Source organism: Xenopus laevis, chromosome 5S, assembly GCF_017654675.1.
Source record: "Xenopus laevis strain J_2021 chromosome 5S, Xenopus_laevis_v10.1, whole genome shotgun sequence".
Classification (NCBI taxonomy): Eukaryota; Metazoa; Chordata; class Amphibia; order Anura; family Pipidae; genus Xenopus; species Xenopus laevis.
In genome coordinates this window covers 121,983,628-122,001,928 of record NC_054380.1, presented here as the reverse complement: position 1 = coordinate 122,001,928, position 18,301 = coordinate 121,983,628, and the positions used below count along the sequence as shown (strand labels likewise).

The following is an 18,301-nucleotide window of genomic DNA, read 5'->3' as shown; positions in this document are numbered from 1 at the left end:
CTAAGTGTTGGCACCACTCGTAAAAAAATTAATAGCTCATAAATCAGATCCCAGTGGTTAGATGACTTGACATGGTAAATTAGTAGAGGAACAAGCCCATAGACAAAGGCAAAGCTACCCAGTCAAAAGCAGGTTTAAAATGTGCAATCTTGTGAAATTATTAAATAACAGTATACTGCTCAGTACTCTCAAGTAATTGTCTAGACTTACATGACGTAGTAATATTTAAATTGGGGTGAGATGGGGGTGGATTGTTTTACAGGATACTAACCTTCCTCTTTGTTGTACCCAACAGCTATAGGCGGTTACATTTGTTGGTAATTGCTTTTTCATTCCAGCTTTTCAAATTCGTTTGTAAATACCACTTCTAGCTCTGAACAGCCAAAGAATCTGCCACATGTGAATGACTTCAAAGAGTTTGTTTTGGATATGCAAAAGACTATTACAAGTCTTAGAAAACAGGTAATATATCCATACATACGTCAGAACATTCTGAGAAGTCTGTGTACAATAAATCACCAAACTAGTGACTTCTCAAATATTATAGTTTAAGGAAAAATTAATTGCTAAATTAAATAGAACTTATAAATCTAAATATTTATTAGGTTATACTGGTGAATGAAATTTAGACCAGCTGTGAGTAAGAATGCACCGAATCCAGGATTTAAGATGAGATTTAGCCAAATTTCAGCACTTTGTTTTTTTACTGAAATTTTCATTTGTCTGAATTCAGGGAGGACAATTTACTAGACTCAAACCCCCATATGTAATAAAAGGCACTAAGTTTGCCCAGGGGCAGTAACCCATGACAACCAATAATATCCTTGCATTTAAACAGGTGACCGGTAAATGCTTCCTGTTGATTGGTTGCTATGGGTTACTGCTCCTGGGCAAACTTAGTGCCTTTTATTACATAACCCCAATAGTGTTTTACCTGATGACTAGCATATTTAGTAATACTTGAGTTGAAAAAACGAGATCGCCTTAAAGGATCAGTAAACCTTTAAAATTTGTGAATGTAAAATTAACGAGAGTGCTATACTAAGAACATTTGCAATGTACATTCATTATTTATTTTGTTTTCATTCCAAGTTATTAAGGGATACATATACTGTTACTATGAATGAATTTTGTTGCAACAACGCCACCTGCTGATCAGTTTCCCACCAGTCTGGCCACCAAGTAGTCAAGGAAGTTGTCAGGAGATAAAAAGAGGGCTGCTCTGATGTTCATGACTCCATTTTTATTTTTATTTTTAATTTTCGCAAATTGAGTGAAAAGTGTGATCTTCAATTTTAGCAAAGCAGACCCTTAGAGACAGATTTATCCCATTTGAAATGGAATTTTCCATAGTAAAAGAGTAAAACTCCAGATATTTGAGATGTATTAAGTATACAAAAACTCTAAATCACATATACAAATAAAATGGCAGCTAACAGCTGGCAAGTTCATGTCGAAATCAATCGGAGTTCAAAACATTTGGAAAAAAAACTTGAAAATTCACATTTAAAGTGCATGTAAAGTCTAAAATAGAATAAGGCTAGAAATGCTGTATTTTGTATACTAAACATAAACATGAACTTACTGCACCACAAGCCTAATCAAACAAATAATTTATGCTTTCAAAGTTGGTTACAGGGGGTCACCATCTTGTAACTTTGTGAAACAAGACTAAGAATATTTTTACAACCCGGGTTGGATAGGTGGTTGGAAAACAACTACAGTGGCTGCTATCGCACACTGGGATAACTGTTCAAATGGGGACGGGGTTAAAGGTAACTGCAGCTTCCAGGAGGTCAAGAACAAGATACAAAAAAATGCAGCTACACTGCAAACTAAGATATACAGTATAACAGAAGTTGTGTGTAACGTAACGATATGTACAACATTTTTATCACTATTTCTATCAAGGTACGGACAGTTTGGAACATAATAGTGTTCTTTGTGCAATTTTGACATACTGCATAGACATAAAACAGTCAGCGTTTGGGATAACTTTGATGTTGGGTTACCAACTCCCCAATGTATTTTTTCAAATATCCGTACGAGGCTGCATGACTGCGGACTGACCGCTGAATTGTTTCTAGGTGTACAAAGCTGTAAAAGTCTTGTTTCATGTTCTCTTTTGGGAATTCTGAATGTATTTGTACAATTAGCCTGCTCATGGTAGGGAATGCATGAAGTAGATCAGAGTGCTTAATTCATATCAGTTTGGAACTTAAAAGTGAAAAAAAACCCAATCCTTTGAGACAAGGGCAGTAGGCATAATACCCAGGGCCACGTTTGGGTAGGGCACAGTGGGTGACTGTTTAATGCATTATTTAAACCTACTGAATTGCTTGCAACCAGTTTGTTTTATAGTGACAGATGTCTCTTTCAGATCAAAAAACTTGAATCTCGCTTGAGCAATACGGACTGCACTGATGAAACTGGAGAATCCCACTCTACGAAGGAGAAATGGAATAAAGACGCATGTACAAAGTGTGAATGCAATGTGAGTAATGTGCACCCTGCGCCTACTGTAAATGACTAAGGATAGATGGAGCTTAGTGCATATAGCTTAGTTTATCAAATGCTTTTATTTTATGGGAAGGTGCCAGCAGAGAAGCAAGAATAATGATTTTCCTGCTAAAATAAGTTTTGTTTTAAAAGTGCTTGATTATAAGAGACATAGCAGTAGTAAGTAATGTTAAAGGGATTCTGTCATGCTTTTTATGGTGTCGTTTTTATTTCTAAATTACACTGTTTACACTGCAAATAATTCACGCTACAATGTAAAATTTCATTCATAACCCAATGAGTCTATTTCTTTTCAGTCGTAATATTGGCGTGTAAGCAGCCATCGCAGTTCATTTTGCCTGGTCATGTGCTTTCAGAAAGAGCCAGTGCTGCACTATGGAACTGCTTTCTGACAGGCTATTGTTTCTCATACTCAATGTAACTGAAGGAGTCACAGTGGGACATGGATTTTTACTGTTGAGTGCTGTTCTTATATCTACCAGGGAGCTGTAATCTGGTTACCTTACCATTGTTCTGCTGCTGGGCTGCTGGGGGTGGGGGAGGAAGGAAGATGATATCCCTCCAACTTGCAGTACAGCAATAAAGAGTGATTAAAATCTATCAGAGACAAGTCGCATGACTGGGGGTACCTGGGAAACTGACAATACATCTAGCGCAATGTCAGATGTCTAAATATAAAAAAAATGGATTTCAGTGCAGACGTCTGCTGGAGCAGCATTATTTACTGATGCATTTTGGAAAAAAAACATGGTTTCCCATGACAGTATCTCTTTTATCTGTCTGCACCAGAGACAGGGAAATATTTCCACCATTATTATTATGGGCTCCAGACTTTAGGGCAGGATTCTTAAGTTTTATTATAGATTTGTAGCTGTTACTCAGGTCACATGTTTTTTTTAAAAAATGCATCAGTTAATAGTGCTGCTCCAGCAGACGTCTGCACTGAAATCCATTTTTCAAAAGAGCAAACAGATTTCTTTATATTCAATTTTGAAATCTCTCATGAGGCTAGACATATTGTCAGTTTCCCAGCTGCCCCCAGTCATGTGACTTGTGCTCTGCTAAACTTCAGTCACTTTTTACTGCTTTACTGCAAGTTGGAGGGATATCACCCCCTCCCAAATCCCCCCCCCCTTCCCCAGCAGCCTAACAAAAGAACAATGGGAAGGTAACCAGATAGCAGCTCCCTAACACAAGATAACAGCTCCCTGGTAGATCTAAGAACAACACTTAATAGTAAAAGCCAAGTCCCACTGAGACTGATTCAGTTACATTAAGTAGGAGAGATAACAGCCTAAAGTGCAGGCACAAGTCACATGCCTAGGGGCAGCTGTGAAACTGCCAATATGTCTAGCCCCATGTCAGGTTTCAAAATTGAATATGAAAAAATCTATTTGCTCTTTTGAAAATTGGATTTCAGTGCAGAAGTCTGCTGGAGTAGCCCTTATAACCAATGTGTTTTGAAAAAAAACATGTTTTCCCATGACAGTATCCTTTTAAGTATACAGTAGTTCTCCATGTTTCCTTTAATACAGAAAAGGTCCTTCCTACAGTAGACAAATTTCATTCAAAGTTCATAATCCATTAAAAATTATTATCCTTCTTGTCACAAAGTTAGTTCCCAGCTCTGTCCTTAAATAAAAAGTTAAGTAACCTTGTTTTGATAACCTGAAATGTTTCACTTAAAGGGTTTGTAAAATCTAAAATAGAATAAGGCTAGAATGCTGTATTTTGTATACTAAATATAAACATGAACTTACTGCACCACAAGCCTAATCAAACAAATAATTCATGCTTTCAAAGTTGGCTACAGGGGGTCACCATCTTGTAACTTTGTTAAACATCTTTGCAAGACTAAGACTGTGCACATGCTCAGTGTGGTCTGGGCTGCTGACGGATCGTCATAAACAAAGCTGCTTGAGTTCTGCATGGCTGGGAAGTAAGGCGGGGGCTCCCCCTGCTGTTCATAAGTATGATTGTTTCCCTGACCATCTAACACAGTGATCCCCAACCAGTAGCTCGTGAGCAACATGTTGCTCTCCAACCCCTTGGATGTTGCTCTCAGTGGCCTCAAAGCAGGAGCTTATTTTTGAATTCCAGGCTTGGAGGCAAGTTTTGGTTGTATAAAAACCAGTTGCACTGCCAAACAGAGCCTTAGTGTAGGTTGACAATCCACATAGGGGCTACCAAATGGCCAATCACAGCACTTATTTGGCACCCCGAGAACATTTTTCATGATTGTGTTGCTCCCCAACTCCTTTTCCTTCTGAATGTTGCTCACGGGTTCTAAAGGTTGGGGATCCCTGATCTAACAATTCCTTTCCACAGCAGTAAACAAAGGGGAAATTTTACAGTCAGGTTTCTTATAAAAATGGTACACATTTTTTAATTAAAATATTTTGGAGATAGGTTTCTTTTTCATTAAAGAAAGTAAAAATGGGATTTATTTTTTTTGCCTTTACATGCCCTTTAAATATTTGGTGAGTAAGGAGTTCCCTTATGATTGGATTGCTGGTAAATGAAGATAGAAACCCAAAACCACATCTTTAATCCATAATTCCTTCAGAGTAAGACAAACTCACACTGTTTTTTTTTTCTCTTTATGTCAACCATGGGATTTCCTTTTAGGCCTGTGGTATTACACACACAAATTGCCTGTTTATTTTAATGACCTCCAAAAAAAAAAGTAAACTTTAAAGTACAGAAATAACATTATTATGTAAACTTCCTCTTCCCGCGATCGTGTAGAGGAAATATATATCTCTCGGTCCAAGAAAATAATATGGTCTAAATACAAGTTGTTGTTTTCTGCTGTAGTTTCATTTTTTGTGTGACGGCAATGCAAATATTTTGTTGATTATTATCAATGCTTTATTTTCCAGAATGGACACATCACTTGCTTTGTGGAATCCTGCCCACCCATCAATTGCTTGTGGCCCCTAAAAATGGAAGGCGTTTGCTGTCCTGTCTGCACAGATGACAAGATACAAAGCACATAATTAGCAGAAATACAATTTGCATAATCACTGACAGCGGCATTTGCTTCAAGGAAGATTCCATAAAACCTCTTTATAACATTACAAAACCCAAGGAGAACCATAGTATAAGATTACTTCCATTTTTATTTAGTACACAGGAATACAATTCAGTCTCTCTCAAAGGAAACCATGTTAGACAGGATATTGAAATTAATGTCTGCCATATTTTTATTTTTTGTTTTTTTATTGTTTGTTTTAATGCCTCTCAGGTTAGGAAAATAAACTGGTGCTAATGAAAAAGTTAAAGTATTAAAAAAAAAAAAAAAATAACGGATCAACTTTATGTTCATATTAGGAGATATTTTGGAATATATGCCCACTTGTTTGCCAAAAATACCAAATTGGCATGGTATACAAGATTTGACATTGATCTGTTTCTGTGTCATTTCCATTTTCAAGGCTCAAGTCTGACAACAGTATTAAAATGGAACTATCACAAAAATTAAAATTTAATATAAGCTTCAGCATACTGAAATAAGAAAAGTTCTAAATACAATCAATTAAAAATTCTGCATTGTTTCTGATATAATCACGTTTATCTTCACTATTACTCTCTCATCATCTGTTTCTCTTCATTCTCTCTTCATTCTCTCTTCATGCAGGAGTTGGGAGTCAGATAACCATTGACAGATCCAATATATCTTAGAGGGGGGCTTCTTTTGCCTAGAAGATGTATTAGGGCTCACTCTATTAAAATCACCAGAAATCCTGTCTCTCTACATGCAGAATTTATACAAAAGGCAGTTATTTAGTTAGTTTTTGTTTGTACTGAAGTCAGTTATTTCAATGAGCTCTAATTTATCTGCTAGGAAAGGAAAATATAAGATATATTTGGATCTAACTGTCAATGATTATCTGACACCCAACTGCTGCATGAAGACAGAATGAAGAGAAACAGATGCTGAGAGAGGAATAGTGAAGATAAACTTGATTATATCAGTAACAATGCGGAATATTTAATTCTGTATTTACAACGTTTATTTGACTATGTTGAAGCTTATATTAAATTTTCATTTCCACGATAGTTCCCCTTTAAATATCACTTTACCTCTGTTTTTGTTAATTCCTTGTCACTCCAAAAACCAACAAAAGTACTCCAAATAGCTGTGCTCTAGCACTGTTCTTGCAAAAGAGGAATAACCTTTGTGACTTGACTACTTCATCTTCATTTTCTTATTATTTTTGTATTACCAGGTCATATCTCTTTGAGAAGTATTTTTTAGCGAGCATTTTGTTTGGTCTATTTTATAGTTAACTTCCTAATGCCTTCCTGAATAGACATTTTATTAAAGCTGCCATGCAATCCTTTCCTTAATGCGTTTTGATATTTTCGTATGGATTGTAATTTGGACTTCATTATGCATTCGGTTGCCGGTACCCTGCTGTTCTGGGTACTATGTTACCTGAGGAGACATAGTGAAGGACAACAATCATACCTCATTAGCCATGAATCCTATGGTGCTCATATAGAGGAGTGAAGATAAAGCATCAGACATGCTTTACAAGTATATATATATTTCTTTGTAGTGAATCGTCCCATATCAAAAGAAAAATGCACTGTTGTTTACAGCTGCGCTGCTTATTATATCAAACAAGTGATGTCTTCTGCATTGCTTTGCTTGAAATATTTAAATAGGCCGAAATCTGTCGGATACCCTAGGGACTGGTCCATATTCTTAGCATGGAATGCGTTATAATTGCTCCCAGATTTAATGGTTCTCTTTTGGAAAGAAAATACACACCGCCTGCAAATGGACTGCCAACTTGAGACTGAGCTTCTGTACAATGGAAGCTTCCCCTCTCTAATAATATTTTATAATTAAACAGATCACACCAATATTCTCCTGGCTGCCAAATATGTTGATTGAGCAAACATCACCTTAACTGGGGAGAATTTATCTGACTGGATTCCTTCTTAGAATCCCTTCACATCCCATAGGGTTAATACAATTTTATGATTTCCTTGATTAATTGTGCAGATCTCTCAATGAAATACATCATTGGAACTTGGCAGAATCCTGTTGGGTATTCTTGGGTCATTTTTTAGAACAATGTTCTTTTACGTATGTTCTTCCTGTGTGTTTGTGCATCGCTATTCTGGCAGCAATACTTCACTAAAGAATTTGAAGCCAAATGTGGCCAAAATTATTTCTAAAGCACCGTTGTACGTTAATGTTTTTTGCTGTAGTTGTAGTTCGTAATATGGATTCCACCGGCAATTTTAGCCTTTGCGAATCTGTAATTATCTCTCACTGGACAGCCACAATGATTCTTTATCAATTCATCAGCCCTGCTTTTGTATTATTTTCCCCTTACATGAGACTAGTAAGGGACTTGCCGGCCAAACAAAGCTGTGAATGCCCAATAGCAGGGAAAACATCCATTGAGCTTTTCATCTATATAGAGAGATACTATAAAACTTTACTAGTACAGGTATTTTCAGGTGCATTGGTTCTTTAATTATGCTTTACTTCTTTCTTTTATACCCTGTATGGATGTATTGCCACTGACTACATGAATGGAAATAATTCTTGACACATATTCTCTGTGCTCAGTCATGACCCAGAGAGACATTGGGACCTTTCAGAGAAAGACTTCACTGGCAGAGAGTTGTGTGGCAGAGATAAATACTTGTATAAACAACTGCATCATTCCCCCAGCTGATGTTTTTCTTGCTACAGCAATCACTAATGTTCTTTTTCCACACTGACGTCCAATTTTTGCATATTTATTGTCAGAACTTTCATATCAAAGGAGTGCCTTCGTTTTTTTGTATTGTAAACAGGAATTATACCAAAGAATTGTTTGCACTGTGTAATGAATGCTTCGTAAATGAATGAATTTTAAATAAATAGGCCTACATTTCAATATGCCTGTCTTTTTCTTGTGCTAACCCCTCCCCCATGTCTTCTTGCTAGTAAACCTGTTGTTAGAATATATAGTAAGCTTGCTGTAATATTAGTTTAGTCAGGTGTGCCTTAAAGGAGAAGGAAAGGCTTTGTGCATTTGGGGGTGCCAAATGTTAGGCACCCCCAATTGATTGTATTTACTTACTTGAAACCCAGGGCAAGTGCTCCTCCTGCTCAGCAGAAAACTTCACCGGCCTGGGGTTATTCTAATGAGCACAAAGGAGTGATCCTCTTCCGTCTTCTTCTTTCCTTTGCGCGGCTGCACATGAGCAGTAGAACCAAGTGCACCAAGCCTTTCCTTCTCCTTTAAGCAATTGTTTTTAAATAATGTATAAATTGTGTGTAGAGTATGAAACATACGGTATAACACAACATTCCCTAAATTCTTGAATTAAATTAGTAAATGATATTCTTTTAAACAGTGCTTTGTGATTTGGTGTTTAGGGATGTAATTTGTCACATGACTCACTGAAACCTGTGTATATAAAAAAAAAATGTGCCCCTTTTTATATTGGAAGGATATTATGGGGGTACTTTGGTATACCATGACCAGTAGTAAAGGAACAGTAACACCAAAAAGGTGCTTTTAAGGAATGACAATATAATGTACTGTTGTTCTGCACTGGTAAAACTGGGGTGTTTTTGCTTCAAAAACGCTACTATAGTTTATATAAACAAGCTGCTTTGTAGCCACGGGGGCAGCCATTAAAGCACAGGATACACAGTAGATAACGGATAAGTTCAGAGGAATCTCATTGTATACTACAGAGCTTATCTGTTATCTGCTGTGTATCCTGTGTCTTTTCTCCTTTTTCATCTGTGAATGGCTGCCCCCATGGCTACACAGCAGCTTGTTTATATAAACTATAGTAGTACTTATCTGTTATCTACTGTGTATCCTGGGCTTGAATGGCTGCCCCCATGGCTACACAGCAGCTTGTTTATATAAACTATATTTGTGTCTGAACACACCAGTTGTGCCAGTGTAGCACAACAGTACATTATAGTTCCAGTACTTTAAAAGAATTAATTTTGTGCTGTTAAATTTCCTATAAAGTTCCACTCAGTTTACAATAGGGAATACATAATTCCTTGTATAATACACCAAAGTCAGGAATAACCTGTAAAATATTTTTATAAACAGTGGCAGTGGGGTCATAGGTTTCAACAGATCATTGGTGTGAAGAAAGTAATACTCAGGGTCTAGCCAAGGCGACAGGGTGCCCTAGGCAACCCAGCCAGCCACCTCCCTCTAGTTCTGTCCTGCGGTGACAGAGAGGAGTGCAGCAGAGGAGAGCGAATGCAAACTAGGGGTAGGCAGAAGACCTTTTAACATTTTCCTGCCAGTGCAGCTGCCTCTTCTGTCTACTCCCAAGTTCTCTCCCTGGTAATACAATACATTTCAAGAGTTTAGAGGCAAGTGATAAAAGGAACGGTGGTTAGAAAGGAAATGTGGGTCAAGCATGGTCTTTTTTAAGAATAGGCTTGACACAAAATACTCAAATTATGTATGAGGTAGAAAAGTTAAGATGATATTCTGAAAGATAGAAGGGGCCAGAGTCAAAGAGTACATACAGAAAGTTGCCATCCCTTTGGGTTTATGTGTCTGTTGACTGGTTAAGTTCAAAGAAGTAGGTGAGACAGAGAAAATCTGAAGGCCGGGCTGTAAGGGCTCATCATTGTGGCAGTGGGAATCACCTCTGATGATTACAAGGTTGTTAGCACAGAGGAAGATGGTCTGATATGTCATGTAATTTTGCTCCTCCTCACGGAAGCTGCATACTTTCCGAAGGCCCTTTGCAGCAATAAGGAGCATCCACCGACGGTAAATTATTTATAAATCCGCAAGTACCAAAAATCGTTCCAATTGCAGATATGCCATAGACTGCAAGAACCAAGACACTTGTCCAAGTTGTTGATTTGCCAAATGCAAAATTGCATTATCAGTTGTATTTCTTTATTTTAAAGTCTTGATCTCTCTGTTCCATCTGTATGTTTGTAACCCATGCAATTATTTGAAGCTTCTTGGAAACTGTATTACATTACATTTATTAAAATATTACACTGAGGGTTTCAAATGTTAACGGTTCAACTGAAGACTGGTGAGCTGCAGTAGTAGTAGCTGAAAACAGCATGTTGCCTTCATATATTTTCAGTTCTCCAAGGGCATTTAACAGTTTTTAACAAGTGCAAATTTACCATTGGGATTAAACAAAATCACCAGGACTGAGTTGCTATTCATCTCTTCAGAAATATACCCTCTACCCAGATTAACCACAATCTTTCTTTAAATATCTTTGTCAGCATATTTCCCTCTTTAAAAATCCTGTATTTGCATGCGTCGATTTCGATACCCAGACTGTTTGGGGAATATTACAGTGTAAGCAATTTGTCTTTGGAAGTAAACATTTAACAGAACATCGGTGTTGGTTGCTTCTGCTCATTAGGTATGGATGAAAGAAGGAGCAATTACGGATTTATAAACAGGATATTTGTGCAAATGTAAGTTGTTTCCAAGGTCAGACTAGTTGTGGATGCTGAATACTCAGGATATAAAGCTCTGTAGCTACCAAAAATCCTTAACAGGAAAATGAACCGTTGTGTTTTAAAACATGGTGGTTAACACTAATATGCTGAAGACATGGCCAAGTCACCGCTTGTTATTTCAGTTTCCTTTTTTTTTAACTCCAACCAGCCCACAGGGAAACAAAAGTGAAGGCAAGATTATCCATTTTCTTCAAATCTGAGTTTTCTCTAAATTCAATCCTGAGCAAAAATAACTATTATAATTTGTTGAGGATTTTTTTTCACCGTCACATTGTTCCATTCAGTTTTAAAAATGTATTAGAAAAAAAAAATAACTTGCATATAAAAAGTACACCGCACATTGCCAAAACCTTAAAAACTTGAAACTAAAATATTAGAATTTGTGATTTTTTTTTAAAATTCTATTTAAAAATTAAACAAATCAAATGTTAACGTTTCCAGATGTCAATATAATAACACAGTAAGTACAAAGGTACAGAATATCCCTGTTCAGCATATTTGTGCCTCAAATTGAGGGTGAGGTGTATTAGCAACGTTACCATCCAAGTAATACTGTAAAAGATGAAGGAGCTAAATAAATAATATAGGTGCTAATTTGCACCAGTGCAGTAGCAGTAGCAACCAATCAGAGATTGGTTTTGATTAGTCTAGTTTTTTTTTTGGATTATTTGGATAAAATGGGGTCTATGGAAGATGACCTTTACATAATTTGGATCTTTCTGTAGCCAGTTTTCTATCCATGTGCAAATGACTTCATTAAGCCCGACAGACCTTAGTTTAGAAAGCAGTCGTTTGTGGGAATATATATGTGTGTGTATATATATATATATATATATATATATATATATATATATATATATATATATATATATATATATATATATATATATATATATATATACAGAGACCACATCTCTGCATCTTTTGCATGTAAACCTATAAAGGCTTGTTAGTATCCACATACACAGTGGGCAAATAGCACTTTTCTCAGCAGTGAGTTGTGTCAAAATTGCACTCTTTAAAGGGATCCCGTCATCGGAAAACATGTTTTTTTTTCAAAACGCATCAGTTAATAGTGCTAATCCAGCAGAATTCTGCACTGAAATCCATTTCTCAAAAGAGCAAACAGATTTTTTTATATATCTTATATTCAATTTTGAAATCTGACATTTTGTCAATTTCCCAGCTGCCCCTGGTCATGTGACTTGTGCCTGCACTTTAGGAGAGAAATGCTTTCTGGCAGGCTGCTGTTTTTCCTTCTCAATGTAACTGGATGTGTCTCAGTGGGACATGGGTTTTTACTATTGAGTGTTGTTCTTAGATCTACGAGGCAGCTGTTATCTTGTGTTAGGGAGCTGCTATCTGGTTACCTTCCCATTGTTCTTTTGTTTGGCTGCTGGGGGGGAAAAGGGAGGGGGTGATATCACTCCAACTTGCAGTACAGCAGTAAAGAGTGATTGAAGTTTATCAGAGCACAAGTCACATGACCAGGGGCAGCTGGGAAATTGACAATATGTCTAGCCCCATGTCAGATTTCAAAATTGAATATAAAAACATCTGTTTGCTCTTTTGAGAAATAGATTTCAGTGCAGAATTCTGCTGGAACAGCATTATTAACTGATTCATTTTGAAAAACATTTTTTTTTCCCATGACAGTATCCCTTTAAACTTCCTTATAGTTGAGTTCAGGGCTGTTAAGTCCGTCCAGCTTTTCATTCCAAAAGTGGCAGTGCCCCTATTGATGCAGGGGGACCCTGGAGTTACCGCCACCTCCTGACCTGGCAGTAGCTTAAGGGTTTGCTCAGCGCCCTGTGTCAAACGGTGGCACAATCGACAGTTGCATCGCAGTTGCACCAAGTGAATCACAGTGTTGTGTCCGCAATGACATAAGGATTCTGGCAAAAAGAGCATTGTGGGAAATAATACATGACAATTGCCCTAGAAATTGCACTTTGCACAATGCTTCAAGGTAAGTGAATGCTCCCTTTAGTATCTACCTGGAGTTGGGTTATAGCTCAGAGTAGTTAACCTTTACTATATAGTCTTGATCCAACCCAGAATTTACCATTCCCATAGGTTTCAGGGTTTACGTTAGTTTAGCAACCAGTTTATTGCTATTATTTTTATTTAACTGCTCTCTCCTCTTTATCTTCCCATCCACCACCAAAGCCATTATCAGTGACTGTAACAACCAAACACCAAAAAGTGATGGGCTGTAGAATAAAAGTCAACTACACACACTTCTTATACAATACCCACCGGTAAGCACTGTTGGTCCTGTAATTCAGAAAACTTTAGTCGTTGTAAGATCGATTTTAAATATTTTCACTGAACAAATATACAAACATAAACTGGCTTTAACATAAATATGGGAAATTCAGCTACAATCTCTGAGCTGCAGACTCAAGGGTTTTTCAGCTTGATTTAGTAATGCTCAGAAGTAAAAAAAAGAGGTGCTGAACACCAGGAACAGGCTGAGCGTAGGTGTTTTATGTGATAACTGGAAGAACAGAGTGTTTGTTTCTTTCTTGAATTGCTTGTCACAAGCCGGCACCACCATGACTTATTGCTGATCAACAACATAAGATGTCTTTCGTTATTTGGGGCAAAGTGCAATTTGCTCTTTGCTATTGAGTTTGCTGCACAAGGTAGTCATTAAAGGAGAACTAAAGCTGACCTAAAAAAGTAGGGTAGATATTTTGTACAAAATGTTTTGAGCTTCTGTATCAGCCCTAGGCAACCACAGCCCTTTAGCAGTAAAGACCTGTGTCTCTACAGACGCCCCAGTATCTTCCCATCCTCTTTTCATGCTCTGTGCTGCTGTCACTTACTGAGCTTAGGGACCCACTCACAATATACAGTACACATAGAATAGAAATGTCACAATATAAGGCTGATTAGTAATTAATACAGATGGCAGCACAGAAACCAGTGCAATTAGCATCAGAATATAATATTCAGCCCTGTAGCATCATCTTATATTACAGACCAACCTCATTTTCTGTTTGATAATTTGCAATGACCCCTAAGATTAGCTTCTCAACAGCTGCTCAGAGCCCATTGGAAACCATCTGGTTTCTTTTAAATGTTTTTAATATATATTGTGATTCATTGGCACAGGTTGTTAATAAACATTGCCTTTTTGCTGTATGGTGATGGTAATAATTGAGTAGTATTCAGCTGGTACAAAGAGTATAAATCCCACTGATTTGGTGTTTCTTTGTGCTTGTGGAGATACTCTTTCGGCAAATAAAGATATCATTGCATTGTTGCCCAATTTAACATTTTAATTTTGAAAGATATGCAGTTGGGTTAGGGGTCCGGACTGCAGGGTCTGTTGTATAGTACTCCCCTTTACAGATTCAGTACAGTTTTCCATCCACCATAAGTAAATGAGTGGTGGCTGACTGGGGTGTTCACACAGTTAAGTACTTGCGTTTGTGGGGGTCACTGGTAGTTACACCACTGCAGGGGGAGGAGTGACAGCTAAATGCTGTATATGTCAGTGCATGGTAAACACAGGGCAGAAGGCAGAAAATTGTATGACTCAAGCCTTACTGTTAATATTTTTGACATTCTATAATTTAATTATTTACTTCTGTTAAAATTATAAGGCTAAAAGTGTAAAGAATTCCACTTTTCACTGCAAGTCTAAAATAAGGGAAAACAAGGCAGGTCACACAGGCACTTTGTAGACTCATTCTTTGCTGTCTCCTTCAACGCACTAAAGGTTAATCCCTGTTAAAGTTCCCCTGTGAGGTCTTTCCCTTTTATGGTGCACTAATGCCCAATCCTCACGATGAAACTTTGATGGTATCTGAGCACTTGTTTTGTCCTGGCCGTTCTTTCAGCACTCGTCTTAGTTGAAAGGAACAATTGCCCACAATCGTCAGGGAATACACCGTCCCATAAAAGTACAATTGAATGGTAAACATTGGTGCATGGTTCTCAAACACAAACGTGTACTGACTCAAATTAAACAGCTTTACATCCTTGACTGGAATGTGGAGTGGAACAACTGAACAGCCTTGAAATAACTGCCTTGAGCTGATTACCTATTTATAATTACAACAAGACGGAGTAAATTTGAACAGTTAATCCACTTGGGTTTGCATGGTTTTAGGACTGAGCTGGAGGCTTTTTAGGTAAAACATGTTTCTTTTTTTATGGTCTTGTATGGTTTTCATGTGTTAATCTGGGTTTTATCTGGGTGTTCCAGTTTACCCCCAATATCTGTAAACATACCAGTAGGCTACTTGGTTCATGATGATGATAACCTTAGCATTGTTTGTTGTAACAATATCACACAGTGAGTTCAGCTAGGGCACACTTCCCATTAGTCCCCATTTCCCAGGGACAGGTTTTATTTCAAGTTCTTGTGGAACAGGCTCCAGGAAATGCCCACCCCCCCCAACTTTCTTGTATCGTCTCTTTTAAAAATTCGACTTCGACCATTCGCCATCGAAAAACCTGCAGAATTGGTGTTTTAGCCTATGGGGGACCTCCTACAACCCACTTGAAATCAATTGGTGGACTTTGAAAAAAAACTTTGACTTGGTTGGTCTTTTTGAATTTCAAAGTTTTTTCAATTCGAAATTCGACCCTTAATAAATATGCCCCTAAAAGTCACTGTGCTGTACAGACTATTCTGAAGCAAGTAGAGAAAAATGTTCAGTTTATAAAGTAGAATTTTCTGCATTTGTTGCTTGGGTGCAACATAAGCATTGTATATGTTTCCATATTAGACCAGAGACACATGCGTGTGTCAACTTCGGGCTGCATCGGAAAACGAAGCGCTCCGAGTGCCATCCCACCGGCAATTTACATTCTAGCCAGGGAGAAGGCCGGGGAAGTCAGTTTGCGTGGATTAGTCGCCCCGAAGAAGAGGAGATTTGTCGCTGGGCGACTAATCTCCCCGAATCTCAGCTTGTGCCCTAAAAAGTGGAAATGAAATCGGGAGCAATTTACCCCCTCTCTCTGGGAATATATACACAAAGAATATTTAAGATAAGAGGTAAAAATAGGTGGCAATCAGTGGCAGTGGGTATGGTTTAAATGGTGAGGATTAGTGATAATATTGGGGCCGACCTATGCAATTTATTTTTTTGTGTGCCATACTACATGCCCACTCGTCGCTGTGTGCCCCCAGATTTTGTAGTTCTGGCAACCTGAAACCACAGTATCTACTAAATTAAACTAATAAACATTATATTTGTAAATGATAACATTAGACATATATAAGATTTTGCTTCTATGGTTGACAAAATGGTCATTAATCAAAAAAATTATATATATATATAAACCTATCATTTTCAATATACCCAATGAAAATTCTTTTATAAACCCTACTGAAATTAAAAATTACTTATGAATACAGGTTGGGTTGTCCACTATTTACCTCCAAAGAAACCACCAGTGTCTTAAATTCCTGCAGGATCTGTAATACATTTCAAGTGAAACCTCATCTTCATTTGATACATGGATACATTCAGTAAATGGCAGGAAATCTTAATGAAATGATGAGGTTCCCCCTGTGTTCTTTACAAGCAATGAAAGCCATTAAGAGTAAATTGTATGTAGAATATCACAGTGTAAAAAAAATTGTGTCCTGAATAATGTCAAGGATTAGGTAGGAGGAGCTGTGGAGACTGATGGGTAAAGGGCAAGTCCTTGAGGCAGGAGCTGTATGTGCCTAGGGAACACGTAAAGTGAAGGCAGGAACAGGTTGATGAGGGCGATCAGACTGGATCAGTTGCAGAGCAGCAACACAGTTATCTAATTTCCCCTGAGTCTCTCCTGAGGATAATTGCCCGGTGCTGTCTGGAGGGGTCGGCGCCTCTCCCAAGGAATTCAGTAAAGAAGGTTTAGCCAAACAACACAGGTCAGTGTAGCGGGGATCTCCCCTGCACGTTTATTTCGTCAAATGATGTAACGTTTCGGGGGCGTGTCCCTTCATCAGACATCATGTCTGATGTCTGATGAAGGGGCACGCCCCCGAAACTGAATCAGTTGCAGAGCAGAACAGGACAGAGAGGGTGAAGATCAGGACTGGACTAGGCAGGATGAAGAGGGCGACGACTCAGGACAGGAACAGACTGAATGGGACAGGACAGTGCGGGCGTAGATCAGATTAAACTGGGGATAGAGTGCAGAAGGAGACTAGAGCAGATAGCAGGAGAGGACTGGAGAGCAGGATAGCACGAGAGGACTAGAGAGCAGGATAGCAAGAGCAGAGCAAGATGAGGTGGTAAAAGGCAGGGTCAGGAAGCAAGAAACAGGAACAGTCAAGGCAAGGTCAGTACAAGGTGAAGTCAGGGCAAGGTACAAGGTGAAACAGGAAGCAGAAATCAGGAACAAGCAAAGCAGGGTCAGGTCAAGGCTGAAATAGTTTTAGGCAAAGTAAAAGATAGAACTGGAGCAGAACTGGGAGGGAAAGACCAGGCAGGAACAGAACAAGGAAGGAGAAGGAGGACATATTCAAGGTAGGACAGAACAAGGCAAGGAGGCTAAAGCTGAAACCCTTAGCTAGGGACAATGCCACACTGCTAGTCTGGGTAACAATGCTCTGGCAAGGTGTGTTTGGAGGGCTGACCTTAAATAGGGCAGAGTCAGCCCTGATTGGCTGATTGAACCTTATCAGGCAGTAGCTGGGCTGTGGCTGCAGAGGCCAGGCAACACATAACCCTACAGGCTGCTCACCATTAATTCCCATTAATGTCATTGAATGCTTACCTAGGTAGGCTACTAGACTAAGGGGCAGATTTATGAAGGGTCAAATTCAAATTTTTAAATTGGAATTTCAAGTTTATTTTAGTGTAATTTGACTAGGGAATAGTCCAAATTTGATTCGAATTAAAAAAAATAAAAAATGTGAATTTTGAAATTTATCAGGTACTGTCCCTAGACCTCCTACAATCAAATTGGTGGACTTTTGAAAAAAAAATAAAAATAAATAAATAAATAAAAATATTGGTGAAAAAAAACCTCAAATCCTATCCACCCGTTTTTAAAAAATGTGTTTTTTTCCTAGTTTTTGGGAGTTGATGGGAGTTTTTTGAAACTCCCATAAACTCGACATTCGGCCCTGATAAATCTGCCCCTAAGAGTTGCTCTTAAAGGGCTCTTAATTATTTTCCCCCACCAAAGGTGTGGGCTAATAGAGTCCACACTCCGGTAGTGGATAACTAGTTTTTAAAAAAAATGTAAAACTACTGTTACACCCCATCCAAAGTGCAAGCTCTATTAGCCCACACCTTTGGTGGGGGGGAACTATTTTTGGGCAACAGG

At 38.1% G+C, this 18,301-nt stretch overlaps 1 protein-coding gene across 3 annotated transcripts in view; it reads left to right on the top strand.

The window, feature by feature from the left end:
• The window catches only part of pxdn.S (peroxidasin S homeolog), an 80,700-nt gene extending 74,891 nt beyond the window's left edge, over positions 1-5,809 (top strand). For all 3 annotated transcript variants that reach the window (XM_018265915.2, XM_018265914.2, XM_041565025.1), the window contains 3 exons: positions 339-462; positions 2,381-2,494; positions 5,403-5,809. In XM_018265915.2, coding sequence (XP_018121404.1) covers positions 339-462; positions 2,381-2,494; positions 5,403-5,519 — 355 coding nt within the window. In that variant the 3' untranslated portion in view covers positions 5,520-5,809. The remainder of the gene's footprint in view (positions 1-338; positions 463-2,380; positions 2,495-5,402) is intronic.
• The last annotated feature ends 12,492 nt before the right edge of the window (positions 5,810-18,301 follow it).